General features: G+C 46.2%; 1 protein-coding gene across 1 annotated transcript in view; it reads left to right on the forward strand.

Moving 5' to 3' along the window:
- The window catches only part of LOC310800600 (calcium-dependent secretion activator 2-like), a 184,976-nt gene that overhangs the window by 119,168 nt on the left and 49,255 nt on the right, over positions 1–16,553 (forward strand). The window contains exon 17 of the mRNA XM_083663223.1: positions 1,084–1,225. Within this exon, the coding sequence (XP_083519349.1) occupies positions 1,084–1,225 (142 nt within the window). The remainder of the gene's footprint in view (positions 1–1,083; positions 1,226–16,553) is intronic.

Consider the following 16,553-nt stretch of genomic DNA (forward strand, 5'->3'; position numbering starts at 1 on the left):
GATAAAAATAGCGGGGACACGTTCATTCATTTCAATCGAGCGAAAACCAAAACAAGGAAGTCAAGCGCGTGCCGTCTATATAGCCAATCAGGCTATATAGCCAGTCAGACTGTGACGCAGTCAGCGACACTAAAAATTTCACCAGGTAGCAGACACTGCTGCTCGCCGACACTTGAAAGTGTCGACTCAAGTCCTCATTTCTGTCGGCGACCGTTTCAAAAGTGTCGGCAGACAAAGCATAAATTGGGCTTAAGTCAGAGTCCCAGAGGAGATGTCTTCTTAACATTGCTGTCAAATTACAGAAACTGTCTATCGCCTGCAGAATGTCAGCCATGTTAGTGGAAAAGTTTCTGTTGAACCTTTAGAGTGGTTTCATCACCTGATCTGTTTTGGCCCTGCCCCCAGCTCACATGTGTAACCCTGGTCTGCTTTGGCCCCGCCCCTACAGCTCACCTGTGTAACCCTGGTCTGCTTTGGCCCCACCCCCCCAGCTCACTTGTGTAACCCTGGTCTACTTTGGCCCCACCCCCCCAGCTCACCTGTGTAACCCTGGTCTACTTTGGCCCCACCCCCCCAGCTCACCTGTGTAACCCTGGTCTACTTCGGCCCCACCCCCTAACTCACCTGTGTAACCCTGGTCTGCTTCGGCCCCACCCCCCCAGCTCACTTGTGTAACCCTGGTCTGCTTCGGCCCCACCCCCTAGCTCACCTGTGTAACCCTGGTCTGCTTTGGCCCCGCCCCCTAGCTCACCTGTGTAACCCTGGTCTGCTTTGGCCCCGCCCCCAAGCTCACTTGTGTAACCCTGGTCTGCTTTGGCCCTGCCCCCTAGCTCACCTGTGTAACCCTGGTCTGCTTCGCCCCCCCCCCCCCCCCCTACAGCTCACCTGTGTAACCCTGGTCTGCTTTGGCCCCGCCCCCTAGCTCACCTGTGTAACCCTGGTCTGCTTTGGCCCCGCCCCCAAGCTCACTTGTGTAACCCTGGTCTGCTTTGGCCCTGCCCCCTAGCTCACCTGTGTAACCCTGGTCTACTTTGGCCCCACCCCCCCAGCTCACTTGTGTAACCCTGGTCTGCTTTGATACAGCTCACCTGTGTAACGGGACATTCCACAAGCACCTGCAGGAGCTGTTTGTTCCGCTGGTGGTGCGCTACATTGACCTGATGGAGTCCTCCATTGCCCAGTCCATCCACCACGGCTTCCAGACGGAGACCTGGACCTCCGTCAGGTGAGCCCTCTCTGATGATGTCATCTGTCTGTGTCAAAGTCACACCCTCTTCCGGGTTCGGCATACGAGCTAACAGATTTCATTCCCATTCATTTTTCCATAGACGTTTTGTAAAATGCGTATAAAAATAGTTTTACTTGGTCAAACCAAGCGATTGAGCTATATTTAGAATCAGGAGAGACCATAGAATGAGTGATGGTTCTATAGAGCAGAGAACCTGCACGGATAATATAATAACTGCAGTATTTATTGTCATTGTGCATAAACATGAAGGTCGGTGGTGGTCTTCAGTGTGTCATTTGGTAACACTTTGAATAGTTTATAATAATAATAATAATAACATTTCAACAGCTTATTAGTTGACATTCAACAATTCAACTGTTTCGCTTTGTCTGTCGATGTTTGTTTTCACAGCTTATTTAACAGCTTATTGCTTCTAATCTGTTGAACATCGATTATACAGTTGAACTGTTGGGAAAGCCTACACGTAAGAGGGTAAGCTAACAAGTGTTTTGGGTTGCATTGTGTGAGGAAAATTGGCTTGCCCTGTGTTGACTGCCAGTCCAGACTGCAAGAGTAATGAGAACTTTCACTGACTTGTTAGCGAACGTAAGATAGTTAACTTAGCAACAATCCACTTTAATAACCAATGTCACGCTAGCGCCGCTCAAACTTACAGTCTGAAAAGCAAAGCTGTATATAAAAATGTAAATATGAAGTGTCAAGGTACAGGTCAACTTCTTATCTTACCTGTGAAAGTCATCAGAGGAATGAAAAAGACCAATTAACTTCATTTGTTCAGTCTACATTTATTGCATTAAAGTAAACCTCTAACCTGTGTGTGTGTGTGTGTGTGTGTGTGTGTGTGTGTGTGTGTGTGTGTGTGTGTGTGTGTCTGTCTCTCTGTGTGTGTGTGTGTCTGTCTGTCTGTGTGTGTGTGTGTGTGTGTGTGTGTGTGTGTGCGTGCGTGCGTCTGTGTGTCTCTGTGCGCGCTCATGTGCCCTCAGTGTATTAGCAGTGAACACTTATTCAGGGTTCCAAGGGGTCCAGGGAATCATTTAAAGTTGGTACATTTGAGGAGGGGAATCAACGCCTTGAAGGTTTTTGAAAATAGACATCACATGGGCCATTGAAAGTGCTTAAACTCATACATTTTGTGCAAGAAGAGAAATGTCAGTTATTTTTCTACTTTTTTAAGTATTAACACAGCACAGTATTAACATAACACAGCACAGTTGAGAAGTGTTGACACATTCAAACCTTTCTCTCTCTTTTCAGTAGTTGTCTGTGAGCTTCTGCAAAGCTGCTAGTTCTCATTATAAAAATGATCAGTGTTGGAACTGTAATTAACTCATTGAGTGCCAGCCACTTTTGGAGAACGGACGCTCCCAGTGCCAGAGTTTCAGAGCGTTTTCAGTGATTTCTCGAGGCCCACAGAATATTGTGTGATATTACTATGTAAACACTGAACACGCCCAAAGAACGATGAGACTCTCTTCTATCATCAGCAAAAAAAAGTTTATTGATATCATTTTCCGTTCTTTAGTTATCAGCCGGAGAAGATAGGTTGATTTCAGCAAAAACAGACGTTTCCATCTAGAAGCTGAGATAAACAGCCTTTTGTGAAATGAAGCATTTCAAGCAAATCACTGACTCTGAAGCTAATATTTTCTGACCTGAAACATCTGAACAGTAATTTCCTTCAATGAAACAGCACCCCCACCCCCCTCAACTCCAAAATCCTCCTCCGTGGGAGTGTCTCTGGTGGCTCTGCTCGCTCTGCTGGCTGCTGCGTGTGTCAGGCGAGTCTCTGCTGCCTGCTATGGCAGGCTCTGCTGCCTGCGGATCCACGTTCGGATGGCGGCCGCTCGTCGGGGGAGTCTGGATGGGGCTCGCTGAGTTCGTCTGCGTTTCTGGGGTTTCGGTTGTGAGCTGGGATGAAGCTGCGTCCGATTATAGGCTTTCTGCTGCGCGTTTCAAAGTGCACTGCACCCAGTCTATTTTCGGAACGCTCAGCCTTGTGCGCCGGCTCCCAGCGCGACACTGAAAAGCCAAACCATTCTCATGAGAATGGTGTGGCTTTGGTTTTATTTTCTGGCGGCTAATCGTGTGGAGAAACTATGCAGCAGAGACAGAGGGGCTCATTTGTGGGAGCCGATTGGCTGCTGTTCGCAGCTAACGTTAACTCCAGCCAGAGCAATCTGTGCCGCTCTGGCTCATGCATCGGTTTCTCTTTCATCACGGGGCTTTTTCTGCTGTTTTTCTTCAACTTTCTCTAATCTGGAGAGCACTGTCGCCACCTAATGGGTCCGTAAAATAGGTTATACACCTTCAATAGCTACAATATTTTTACCGGAGATGCAGGAGGCTTTGATCCACGTCCCACTGCCAAAAAACGCAATTGACGACTTTAGTCGTCATTGGCACTCAACGTTACTATTCGAATTGACGACTATAGTCGTCATTGGCACTCAATGAGTTAATCTTCATCCGTGTCCCAATCTATGATGCCATGTTGGCTCCTGGAATTTGAGGGGATTTGACCTAGAAAGTCCTTGAATTTGATGTTTAAGAAGGTGTGATGGAACCCTGCTTATTGTTCTCTTGACCTTCTCTTTACCATGAGGGACGGATGTGATATAAACAGTCAGAGCTGAGGCAGTGGAACAAACAGCACAAAGCTACTCTGTAACAAGCTGAGACAGTGGAACAAACAGCACAAAGCTACTCTGTAACAAGCTGAGGCAGTGGAACAAACAGCACAAAGCTACTCTGTAACAAGCTGAGGCAGTGGAACAAACAGCACAAAGCTACTCTGTAACAAGCTGAGGCAGTGGAACAAACAGCACAAAGCTACTCTGTAACAAGCTGAGACAGTGGAACAAACAGCACAAAGCTACTCTGTAACAAGCTGAGGCAGTGGAACAAACAGCACAAAGCTACTATGTAACAAGCTGAGGCAGTGGAACAAACAGCACAAAGCTACTCTGTAACAAGCTGAGGCAGTGGAACAAACAGCACAAAGCTACTCTGTAACAAGCTGAGGCAGTGGAACAAACAGCACAAAGCTACTCTGTAACAAGCTGAGACAGTGGAACAAACAGCACAAAGCTACTCTGTAACAAGCTGAGGCAGTGGAACAAACAGCACAAAGCTACTCTGTAACAAGCTGAGGCAGTGGAACAAACAGCACAAAGCTACTCTGTAACAAGCTGAGGCAGTGGAACAAACAGCACAAAGCTACTCTGTAACAAGCTGAGGCAGTGGAACAAACAGCACAAAGCTACTCTGTAACAAGCTGAGGCAGTGAAACAAACAGCACAAAGCTACTCTGTAACAAGCTGAGGCAGTGGAACAAACAGCACAAAGCTACTCTGTAACAAGCTGAGACAGTGGAACAAACAGCACAAAGCTACTCTGTAACAAGCTGAGACAGTGGAACAAACAGCACAAAGCTACTCTGTAACAAGCTGAGGCAGTGGAACAAACAGCACAAAGCTACTCTGTAACAAGCTGAGGCAGTGGAACAAACAGCACAAAGCTACTCTGTAACAAGCTGAGGCAGTGGAACAAACAGCACACAGCTACTCTGTAACAAGCTGAGGCAGTGGAACAAACAGCACACAGCTACTCTGTAACAAGCTGAGACAGTGGAACAAACAGCACAAAGCTACTCTGTAACAAGCTGAGACAGTGGAACAAACAGCACAAAGCTACTCTGTAACAAGCTGAGGCAGTGGAACAAACAGCACAAAGCTACTCTGTAACAAGCTGAGGCAGTGGAACAAACAGCACAAAGCTACTCTGTAACAAGCTGAGACAGTGGAACAAACAGCACAAAGCTACTCTGTAACAAGCTGAGGCAGTGGAACAAACAGCACAAAGCTACTCTGTAACAAGCTGAGGCAGTGGAACAAACAGCACAAAGCTACTCTGTAACAAGCTGAGACAGTGGAACAAACAGCACAAAGCTACTCTGTAACAAGCTGAGGCAGTGGAACAAACAGCACACAGCTACTCTGTAACAAGCTGAGGCAGTGGAACAAACAGCACACAGCTACTCTGTAACAAGCAGGCTGAATGGGGACACAAAGGACAATAGAGCACTGACTTTTCTGCTTCTTATTGGTTCATATCATCTGTCCCTTACTGCAGACAGCACTGTGTCTCTGTTGTCCTCCCCTTCCCTCTGTGTTATTTCTCTAGCTGTTTCTCTGTCTGTTATTTCTCTAACTGTTCCTGTCTGTTATTTCTCTGTTTATGTCTGTTATTTCTCTAACTGTTCCTGTCTGTTATTTCTCTAACTGTTTATGTCTGTTATTTCTCTGTTTCTGCCTGTTATTTCTCTAGCTGTTTCTCTGTCTGTTATTTCTCTCTAGCTGTTTCTTTATTTATCTGTTTCTCTGACTGTTATTTCTCTAGCTGTTTCTCTGACTGTTATTTATCTAACTGTTTCTGTCTGTTATTTCTCTAGCTGTTTCTCTGACTGTTATTTCTCTAACTGTTTCTTTATGTTATGTCTCTAGCTGTTTCTCTGACTGTTATTTATCTAACTGTTTCTGTCTGTTATGTCTCTAGCTGTTTCTCTGACTGTTATTTCTCTAACTGTTTCTTTCTGTTATGTCTCTAGCTGTTTCTCTGACTGTTATTTATCTAACTGTTTATGTCTGCTATGTCTCTAGCTGTTTCTCTGACTGTTATTTATCTAACTGTTTATGTCTGTTATGTCTCTAGCTGTTTCTCTGACTGTTATTTATCTAACTGTTTCTGTCTGTTATGTCTCTAGCTGTTTCTCTGTCTGTTATTTCTCTAGCTGTTTCTCATCATCATCATCAACCTTTATTTAACCAGGCAAGTCTGTAAGAACAAATTCTTAAGCAGTGTGACAGCCTGGTAGGAGGCAAAAGACCTGCTAAGGGGAAGGGGATGCGGGAGGAAGAAAAGAAAGACAGGACGATTTAAAATGGACATCACAAACAGTCACAGAGGCAGTAACATACAGTACATGTAGTTAACAGACAATTAGCACAGAAGCAGACACTTATAAACAGCAAAAAGAAACAGCACACAGCACTATACAATAAAATCATGCAGTTATGTACAGGACAGCACACAGTTGTAGTAGACAGTTAGCACATAAACAGCACACAGCAGTATATAGACAGTAGTAATGTGCGGGTCACCCAGAACCCGCCGGGTCTCGCGGGCTGGCCCGCTTTGCAGGCGGTCTGGGTTGGCAAATTATGAAAATATTGTGAAAATAAGCAACATTATTAAATAATTTAGAGCAGTGAAACACGCAGAGTAACCCTTTATTAAGACGTGAACTCTCTCTTACACACACGTAGGCCTACACACGTGAACTCTCTCTTACACACACGTAGGCCTACACACGTGAACTCTCTCTTACACACACGTAGGCCTACACACGTGAACTCTCTCTTACACACACGTAGGCCTACACACGTGAACTCTCTCTTACACACACGTAGGCCTACACACGTGAACTCTCTCTTACACACACGTAGGCCTACACACAATCAGACTCTGAAGCCGTCTGCACCTGCTGCACTATAGCCTACATGGAGTAAAGAAACGCTTCAACGAGGTAGCCTATGTTCTCTCAAAACAAACATTTTGGAAGGATTATTCGCTGTAATTATTATTTGAAGTGTCCATAAAAGGAATGCCACCGCACATTTTCTGTGGTGGACTCGACTGTGATCCATTTGTCAACTTTACTGCAACGTGAGTAGGCTACGTGACCAATTGAGATGGCATGAGGTAATTAAAAGAAATCAGACAGCGAGTCTGAAGCCATATCTGCAAGCCGTCTGCACCTGCAGGTGCAGTAGTTGGTCACGTTGCACGCAACAATTGAGAGCGCATGAGATAATTAAAAGAAATGGGGAAGAATAAGAAGTGTTTCTGTAGCCTACCTCTACCTGCTACCTCCATTTGAAGACCTTGGATTAATTAAAGAAAGACCGATAATAGCTGAGTTTGTAGCCGACGAAGCAGAAATAAATCAACACATTAAAGCAGCCGCACAACGCATGTGAGTGTCTGTGTGTGAAAGAGAGAGAGACAGAGTTACTTTGCACACCTTGGAAGCTCTGCTGTGCTCCTCCTGAGTCCGGAGACATATTACATTAAATTGGCCGTTGTGGGCTGCTGGGTGGGTTGGGTTCAGGATTGTCAGATATTTTAACGGGCCGGGCGGGGCGGGCTGGTTCTAATGACGGGTTGGGTTGGTGCGGGCCTTAAAAAACCCTGACCCGCGCATCACTAATAGGCAGCATACTGTATAGGCAGACAGACATCACAGTAACAGGCAGACAGGGCATGTTAGTATGTCTGTTATTTCTCTAGCTGTTTCTCTGTCTGTTATTTCTCTAGCTGTTTCTCAGTCTGTTATTTCTTTAGCGGTTTCTTTGTTATTTCTCTATTTGTCTGTTTCTATTTCTGTTTCTCTGTTATTTCTGTTTCTCTTTTATTTCTGTTTCTCTGTCTGTTATTTCTCTAACCATTTCTCTAACTTTTTCTCTGTCTGTTATTTCTCTTAACTGTTTCTCTGTCTGTTATTTCTCTGTTTCTCTGTTATTTCTCTAACTTTTTTTCGGTCTGTTATTTCTCAGTTTCTCTGTTATTTATCTAACGGTATGTCTGTTATTTCTCTGTTTCTCGGTCTGTTATTTCTCTAACTGTTTCTCTGTCTATTTCTCTAGCTGTTTCTCTGTCTGTTATTTCTCTAACTGTTTCTCTGTCTGTTATTTCTCTGTTTCTCTGTCTGTTGTTTCTCTGTTTCTCTGTCTGTTATTTCTCTAGCTGTTTCATCTGTCTGTTATTTCTCTCACCGTTTCTCTGTTATTTCTATAGCTGTTTCTCTGTCTGTTGTTTCTCTAACAATTTCTCTGTTATGTCCCTGTTTCTCTGTCTGTTATTTTTCTAACAATTTCTCTGTTGTTTCTCTGTTTCTCTGTCTGTTATTTCTCTAACCGTTTCTCTTTGTGGCTGCTGATGGATGGATGCTGCCTCCTCCGCCCGCCGTGGCAGGTCCATAACCAGCAGCCTAGCGAGCGTGCCTCTGCCCAAAGTCCCCAGCCTCCCGCTCACACTGCCTCAGATGCCCAGCTTCTCCCCGCCCGCCTGGATGGGGCCGCTGTGCGATGGCACGTACGTACGCCCGCCCGGGCGGGCCGGGCACCAGAGCAACACACACTACCAGTCCACAGTCCACAGACTGACTGCTCTCCAGAGCAACACACACTACCAGTGCACACAGTCCACAGACTGACTGCTCTCCAGAGCAACACACACTACCAGTCCACAGACTGACTGCTCTCCAGAGCAACACACACTACCAGTCCACACAGTCCACAGACTGACTGCTCTCCAGAGCAACACACACTACCAGTCCACACAGTCCACAGACTGACTGCTCTCCAGAGCAACACACACTACCAGTCCACAGACTGACTGCTCTCCAGAGCAACACACACTACCAGTCCACAGACTGACTGCTCTCCAGAGCAACACACACTACCAGTCCACACAGTCCACAGACGGACTGCTCTGTTTCATTCTCTTCAATCAATTTTGATCTAAAGGCTTCTGCTTAAAGCCCCCCCCCTCCGCTCAGTGTTGACCTGTTTAACGGTTGCTGTTCTATTTCAAACGTTCTCAACGTTCTATGAGCGCCTGCTGTATAGTCGCACGTCATACACCAAGGTGATATGCCTGGAAAAGCAACGCAAGTTACGCCGGAAACAGTATTCCTCCGTAGCTTAGCTGTCACGCTGATTTCAATGGTGCCACCCGTTTTGAAATCCATTGCCCTGTGGTTGAGATCTCAATAAGGTCCTGCGGCTCTGGCTTTGGGCTAAGCTGTGGAGAGACATCTGTGAATACTGTAGTGCTTCAGCTGTGGAGAGACATCTGTGAATACTGTAGTGCTTCTGCTGTGGAGAGACATCTGTGAATACTGTAGTGCTTCTGCTGTGGAGAGACATCTGTGAATACTGTAGTGCTTCAGCTGTGGAGAGACATCTGTGAATACTGTAGTGCTTCTGCTGTGGAGGGACATCTGTGAATACTGTAGTGCTTCAGCTGTGGAGGGACATCTGTGAATACTGTTGTGCTTCAGCTGTGGAGAGACATCTGTGAATACTGTAGTGCTTCAGCTGTGGAGACATCTGTGAATACTGTAGTGCTTCAGCTGTGGAGGGACATCTGTGAATACTGTAGTGCTTCAGCTGTGGAGAGACATCTGTGAATACTGTAGTGCTTCAGCTGTGGAGAGACATCTGTGAATACTGTAGTGCTTCAGCTGTGGAGAGACATCTGTGAATACTGTAGTGCTTCAGCTGTGGAGAGACATCTGTGAATACTGTAGTGCTTCAGCTGTGGAGAGACATCTGTGAATACTGTAGTGCTTCAGCTGTGGAGACATCTGTGAATACTGTAGTGCTTCAGCTGTGGAGAGACATCTGTGAATACTGTAGTGCTTCAGCTGTGGAGAGACATCTGTGAATACTGTAGTGCTTCAGCTGTGGAGAGACATCTGTGAATACTGTAGTGCTTCAGCTGTGGAGGGACATCTGTGAATACTGTAGTGCTTCAGCTGTGGAGACATCTGTGAATACTGTAGTGCTTCAGCTGTGGAGAGACATCTGTGAATACTGTAGTGCTTCAGCTGTGGAGAGACATCTGTGAATACTGTAGTGCTTCAGCTGTGGAGAGACATCTGTGAATACTGTAGTGCTTCAGCTGTGGAGGGACATCTGTGAATACTGTAGTGCTTCTGCTGTGGAGAGACATCTGTGAATACTGTAGTGCTTCTGCTGTGGAGAGACATCTGTGAATACTGTAGTGCTTCAGCTGTGGAGGGACATCTGTGAATACTGTAGTGCTTCAGCTGTGGAGAGACATCTGTGAATACTGTAGTGCTTCTGCTGTGGAGAGACATCTGTGAATACTGTAGTGCTTCTGCTGTGGAGAGACATCTGTGAATACTGTAGTGCTTCTGCTGTGGAGAGACATCTGTGAATACTGTAGTGCTTCAGCTGTGGAGAGACATCTGTGAATACTGTAGTGCTTCTGGCCGGCGTAGTTTCAGATGACGTGCCACTATATAGCAGTTTCAGTTTACAGCAGAGTTTCTTGGTCAAATATAAATAGTGAAGTTGATCCTATGTATGAATTTCTTTTCAAAGCCTTTGCCTTTCCATCAAGGCAGAGAATGTAAAATAGTTTAGATTTAACACTGCATAATTCCATTTGTGTTATTTCATAGTTATAAAATGTGTCAGGCATGGCTGTGGGAAATGCGGATCTATTCGCGGATAGTTGATGGCCAAGACACACTTGGTAAACTGAAGTCTCGATGAGTAGGAACGCTGTTGAACGTGATAGCTGGGTCTGCAAGGTTCGAAGTTGGGAACGGTTGCAGAGTGTTGTCGCGAGATTCGTTTCGTTTATGAACAACTACCGAGGACCTGCAGAAACGAACCTTTATAGATCCCGAATATGACATCACCTGTGCTATGACATCACCAGCGAGGCCATTCGAAAGGCATGACCGAGACACTTATGAATCATGACATCATCACCGTCTGCGACATCATCAGTGATCCATGACATCATAGACAGTAGGAATGACGACATGTAATGTAAATTCTCCAGAAAGATGCGTGTGTCCGAACTGTTGGTAGAGTTTGTGCATTTTCTGCATGCTTGAGTCAGAACCTTCTCACTCTCAGGTCGCCTGCATGAGCTACGTTTGAAGTTCTGCCGGTGTTTTGTAGTATTTCATTATATTATTATTATTATTATTATATTATTAAGTGTTTTATTGAATAAAAGTTATCTGTGCTATTCTCTGACAGCGCTTGGATCAAGTTAAAGTTGATGCTGCATTCTCCTGGGTTGAACCAGCAGTGGGCATGCCAAACGTGTTTGTGCTTTCCGATTGTCTCGTGGTGGACACGTTCTGTGACTGTGCTTTGTGGTGAATCTGCTGCACTGTGTAGACCAGGCCCCAGAATAAAATGTCGGTATTGCACGTTTGTGGAATCCACGAAAATGTGAAATATGGAGATTTCTGAACCAAAATATGTTTTCTAAAATGGATAGTTCTGTTCCTTGATTGTATTTGATGATGGTTGTAAGGACGTTTATGTGCTTGCCTTGGGTGAAGTGTGCTGGATCTTAGGTAAGGGCTCACGGGCAGTGATCGATTAGAACCACAGAGATGTCTTTCAAGCGATCTTTATTGAGTATCAGCAGAAGCAGTATACATCGTATACAGAAAGGGAAAAATAGGACCAAGAATACAATACCATAACAGAACAGAATATATACCCCCCCCACATTTGGTGTATGACATCGTTGGTGATGTCACAACGTCCGGGGAGGTATGACATCACCCGCTGAGTTCTGGTCTCCAAGCAGGTGATGGATGGCCTCCTGATCCTGTCGGGATCTCATGCTGGCCTTCTCGCTCCGCCAAGGGAGCACGTCCATCTGCCATAGCCTCACGACCTGTTGGTAGAGATCTGCCGATGGGGCCACATAGCTAGTGAAGAGGCAGGGTTGTTCTGGGCGAGGGTGTTTAAGTCCATGGATTGGGCCTTGCAGCGCCCATCCGAGACAGGTTCAGACTGCCATTGGAGCACCAGGGGGGGCGGTACGCGGGAGCTCCAGGTTCTTCAGCAATTCGGGGTGATCTTGAGCCTATGAGCAGGGCGGGATGGACCCTCTCGAACTGATGGAGGGGCAGATTCCTCAGGTGGCGGAATTTCTGCTGCAGGGCGGTAATGGGGTAGGTTTGCTCGCCCAGACCAAGGTTCGATTCCGTAAAGGCCCTCTCGATGTGATAGGTCTGCTCTGGGAAACCTGCTGGCGATACGGTGAAGGAGACGGCCGCCCCGTGGAGCATCTGGAGCTCCTGCCTCACCGTCCGCAGGGGCATATCCTCTGGCTGCCCTGTGAGGCCCAGCTGCTGTGCTGCTGAGTGTAGGAGCACGGTCCACTCTGAGCTGTCCAGCCTCTGGTCCCCATGTTGGGTCACTTTGCGGACCTTAAGGAGGGCATGACTGTTTCCCCATGGGTTTCCCGATGTAGTAGTCTATCCAGGCGGCGGGTCCGCTCTCTAGCTTGGAGGGCCTCCTCCAGGATCTGCTGGCCTTCCTCATGGGCTTCCTCATGGGCCTGTACTTGGGCCAGTATAGCCTCAGCTTGGGCCCATTGTGCCGCTCTGGTTTGCTCGTTCAGCCGGTTGTGCTCATCAGCTTCCTCCTCGGCGATTTGGCGGTGAAGGCCAACACCATAGTAGATGATGTAGAAGAGGATGATGGTGAGGCCGATGCCCAGGGCTACGTGGTTCAGGACCCTGGCTGTCCGGCTGCTGTCCTTCGCCGACAGCTGGTCCCCCTTCTTCTTGGCTGATTGCACATTGAGGGAGAAGACCAGGGCAACTATTCCAAGTGGCAGACAGCAGCACAGCATGGTGAAGATGGAGTAGCCAAGGTAGTCGTTGACTGGCTCCTCCAGTGGGAGTAAAGTCACGTACATGGTGGGTTGGACAGTGACAGGGGGGACCCCATGTTGTCCTGGATACTGCGGTAGGGAACTGTAGCACTGCAGATAAGCTGGGGGGTATGCTGGGTTGTCCTGGGGCTTGTCTTGGTAGTGTGGAGGGGGCGTCTGGTCCATTATGGCTTTCTCATCAGAGGTACATCGAGGAGGACTAGAGTTGCTGGGGGAGTCCATCCTTCTGGTTATTCTAGCCAAATACATTTGGAATATCAGGCAGAAGCAGAATACAATAGCATAACAGAACACCTTGTTATATACCCCCCCACATTTGGTGTATGACATCTTTGGTGATGTCACAACGTCCGCGGAGGTATGACATCATCGGTGACCTCATAAAGTCCTAGACCGTCTGACATCGCTGATGACCTCACAGGTGAACTCTGACATCATCATTGATGATGTCACGGTGGTGTCATCATCATTACGTCGTTGGCGCGTTGGTTCGTGGGCATCAATTGCCCCAAGAACAGGCCTGATGGTGGGCCATTACAGACCGTTTTCTACAATGGTATTTGACATTTTTTTATCTTGAACACAACATTGTCCGTCTAAGTCCCATTTCTATTTGTTAGTCAAAATGTGCCCGTTGTTTGGGTTCCCCACCCGTGACATCGCAACATAGAATTGCCTGTGGCTTCATTTAAATAGCCTCTACACAATGATTACATACTTTTTATTTTGTGTATGAAGCCTCCCTGCAGAACGTCACACACTCAAACACACAGACACTCCTCATTCTTATTATAGGATAGGATCATTATATAGGATATAGGATAATTAATTATAGGATAATTAATTATAATGACTAAAGGCAAATAATAGAACAGCTAGAACAGCGTGGTAAGTTCATGGTAATATCACCATATTACCATTATGCAACATCGAAGACCATATCTAGTCTCATCATGGTATCTCATATATTCAAATACGGCCCAGACGAAGTCGGAGACGAGGTAAACAAATAAAATAATCTCATCCTTTTGTTTTATTGCGTTACAAAACAAACATCTTGTTAATATTATAAAAACCCAATCTCCAGTCTCAAATATATATCCCTCTGCCTCCACGAATGGTGATGTGCTCAAATCAATACTCAGTTTTCACCTGGTCGCTCTGACTGTTCACGCTCTGTCTGAGTGCATCACTGTGTGTGTGTGTGTGTGTGTGTGTGTGTGTGTGTGTGTGTGTGTGTGTGTGTGTGTGTGTGTGTGTGTGTGTGTGTGTGTGTGTGTGTGTGTGTGTGTGTGTGTGTCTGCGCGCGCCATGTTGGCTCGGTCTCAGGAGAACATCGAACGAGGGTGTGTGTGACGAGGGTGTGTTTCTTAAAAAGGCTCCTCGCTCGCTCCGCTCTCCCACCCCGCTCTCTACCTCTCTCGCTCAGCGTCGCTTGATCAGATGGAAGAGAAAAAAAAGAGAAAAACCTGGCACTTCGTTAGCGAGCACAGACGGGGAGTGGGATCGTCCCGTTCCCCGGGGAGCGGGAGGAGAGCGCCGCTAATTAGCCATGAGGGGGCCGGCCGCTCGGCGAGCAGCTCGCCGCACCGCGCCCAGCCCGTTTATTCCTGTGCGCCACTTGTTAAGGTAACAGTCTTTTAAAGGCCAAGTGAGAAAAGCGAGGGAGTGAGCGCCCCCCCCCCCTCCCTCCCTCCCTCCCCCGGAGACACCCCCCACCCCACCCCACCCCCCGGCTGTTCGCTGTACACTTGGATGTCGCGGTTGTGTCGTTGCCATGTGTTGCTGTGTAACCTGTGCAGGGAGGAGGAGAGGGAGGCTTCCATCTGTCTGTGTGGAGCCTCCTCAGCCTCTCACTGTCCTTTAGAAAAATAATGAATAAAAAAAGAGAATTGAAGAAACTCCCGTCTAATACTTCCAGTGTGCAGCAGAACTGCCCTGTCTGCAATGGATCTGTTTGCACAGAGCTCACGGCTCGTTACTGTTTATATAGGAATCCCTCAGTTAAAACTGAGTTACAAAGTGCTTCACAAGGCAATGCAGCTTTATTTGTATAGCACATTTTATACATACAAATACATTTTATACACTGCAGCAATTCAAACAGCTTTACAGAGTCATACAAAGATACAGGAAAAGATTTACAATTGAAAAAGTGCTACACAAAGCATCTAGCTCTTTGAGATCCTAGATAAAGCTCTGTCATCTAGCTCTTTGAGTTCCTAGATAAAGCTCTGTCATCTAGCTCTTTGATTAGATAAAGTTCTGTCATCTAGCTATTTGAGTTCCTAGATAAAGCTCTGTCATCTAGCTCTTTGATTAGATAAAGCTCTGTCATCTAGCTCTTTGAGTTCCTAGATAAAGCTCTGCCATCTAGCTCTTTGAGTTCCTAGATAAAGCTCTGTCATCTAGCTCTTTGAGTTCCTAGATAAAGCTCTGTCATCTAGCTCTTTGAGATCCTAGATAAAGCTCTGTCATCTAGCTCTTTGAGTTCCTAGATAAAGCTCTGTCATCTAGCTCTTTGAGTTCCTAGATAAAGCTCTGTCATCTAGCTCTTTGAGTTCCTAGATAAAGCTCTGCCATCTAGCTCTTTGAGTTCCTAGATAAAGCTCTGTCATCTAGCTCTTTGAGATCCTAGATAAAGCTCTGCCATCTAGCTCTTTGAGTTCCTAGATAAAGCTCTGCCATCTAGCTCTTTGAGTTCCTAGATAAAGCTCTGTCATCTAGCTCTTTGAGTTCCTAGATAAAGCTCTGCCATCTAGCTCTTTGAGTTCCTAGATAAAGCTCTGCCATCTAGCTCTTTGAGTTCCTAGATAAAGCTCTGCCATCTAGCTCTTTGAGTTCCTAGATAAAGCTCTGCCATCTAGCTCTTTGAGTTCCTAGATAAAGCTCTGCCATCTAGCTCTTTGAGTTCCTAGATAAAGCTCTGTCATCTAGCTCTTTGAGTTCCTAGATAAAGCTCTGCCATCTAGCTCTTTGAGTTCCTAGATAAAGCTCTGCCATCTAGCTCTTTGAGTTCCTAGATAAAGCTCTGCCATCTAGCTCTTTGAGTTCCTAGATAAAGCTCTGCCATCTAGCTCTTTGAGTTCCTAGATAAAGCTCTGCCATCTAGCTCTTTGAGTTCCTAGATAGTTCTGTCATCTAGCTCTTTGAGTTCCTAGATAAAGCCCTGTCATCTAGCTCTTTGAGATCCTAGATAAAGCTCTGTCATCTAGCTTTTTGAGTTCCTAGATAAAGCCCTGTCATCTAGCTCTTTGAGATCCTAGATAAAGTTCTGTCATCTAGCTCTTTGATTAGATAAAGCTCTGCCATCTAGCTCTTTGAGTTCCTAGATAAAGCTCTGTCATCTAGCTCTTTGAGATCCTAGATAAAGCTCTGCCATCTAGCTCTTTGAGTTCCTAGATAAAGCTCTGCCATCTAGCTCTTTGAGTTCCTAGATAAAGCTCTGTCATCTAGCTCTTTGAGTTCCTAGATAAAGCTCTGCCATCTAGCTCTTTGAGTTCCTAGATAAAGCTCTGCCATCTAGCTCTTTGAGTTCCTAGATAAAGCTCTGCCATCTAGCTCTTTGAGTTCCTAGATAAAGCTCTGCCATCTAGCTCTTTGAGTTCCTAGATAAAGCTCTGCCATCTAGCTCTTTGAGTTCCTAGATAAAGCTCTGTCATCTAGCTCTTTGAGTTCCTAGATAAAGCTCTGCCATCTAGCTCTTTGAGTTCCTAGATAAAGCTCTGCCATCTAGCTCTTTGAGTTCCTAGATAAAGCTCTGCCATCTAGCTCTTTG

The sequence above is a fragment of the Poromitra crassiceps genome (assembly GCF_964638095.1).
Source record: "Poromitra crassiceps genome assembly, chromosome: 30".
Classification (NCBI taxonomy): domain Eukaryota; kingdom Metazoa; phylum Chordata; class Actinopteri; order Beryciformes; family Melamphaidae; genus Poromitra; species Poromitra crassiceps.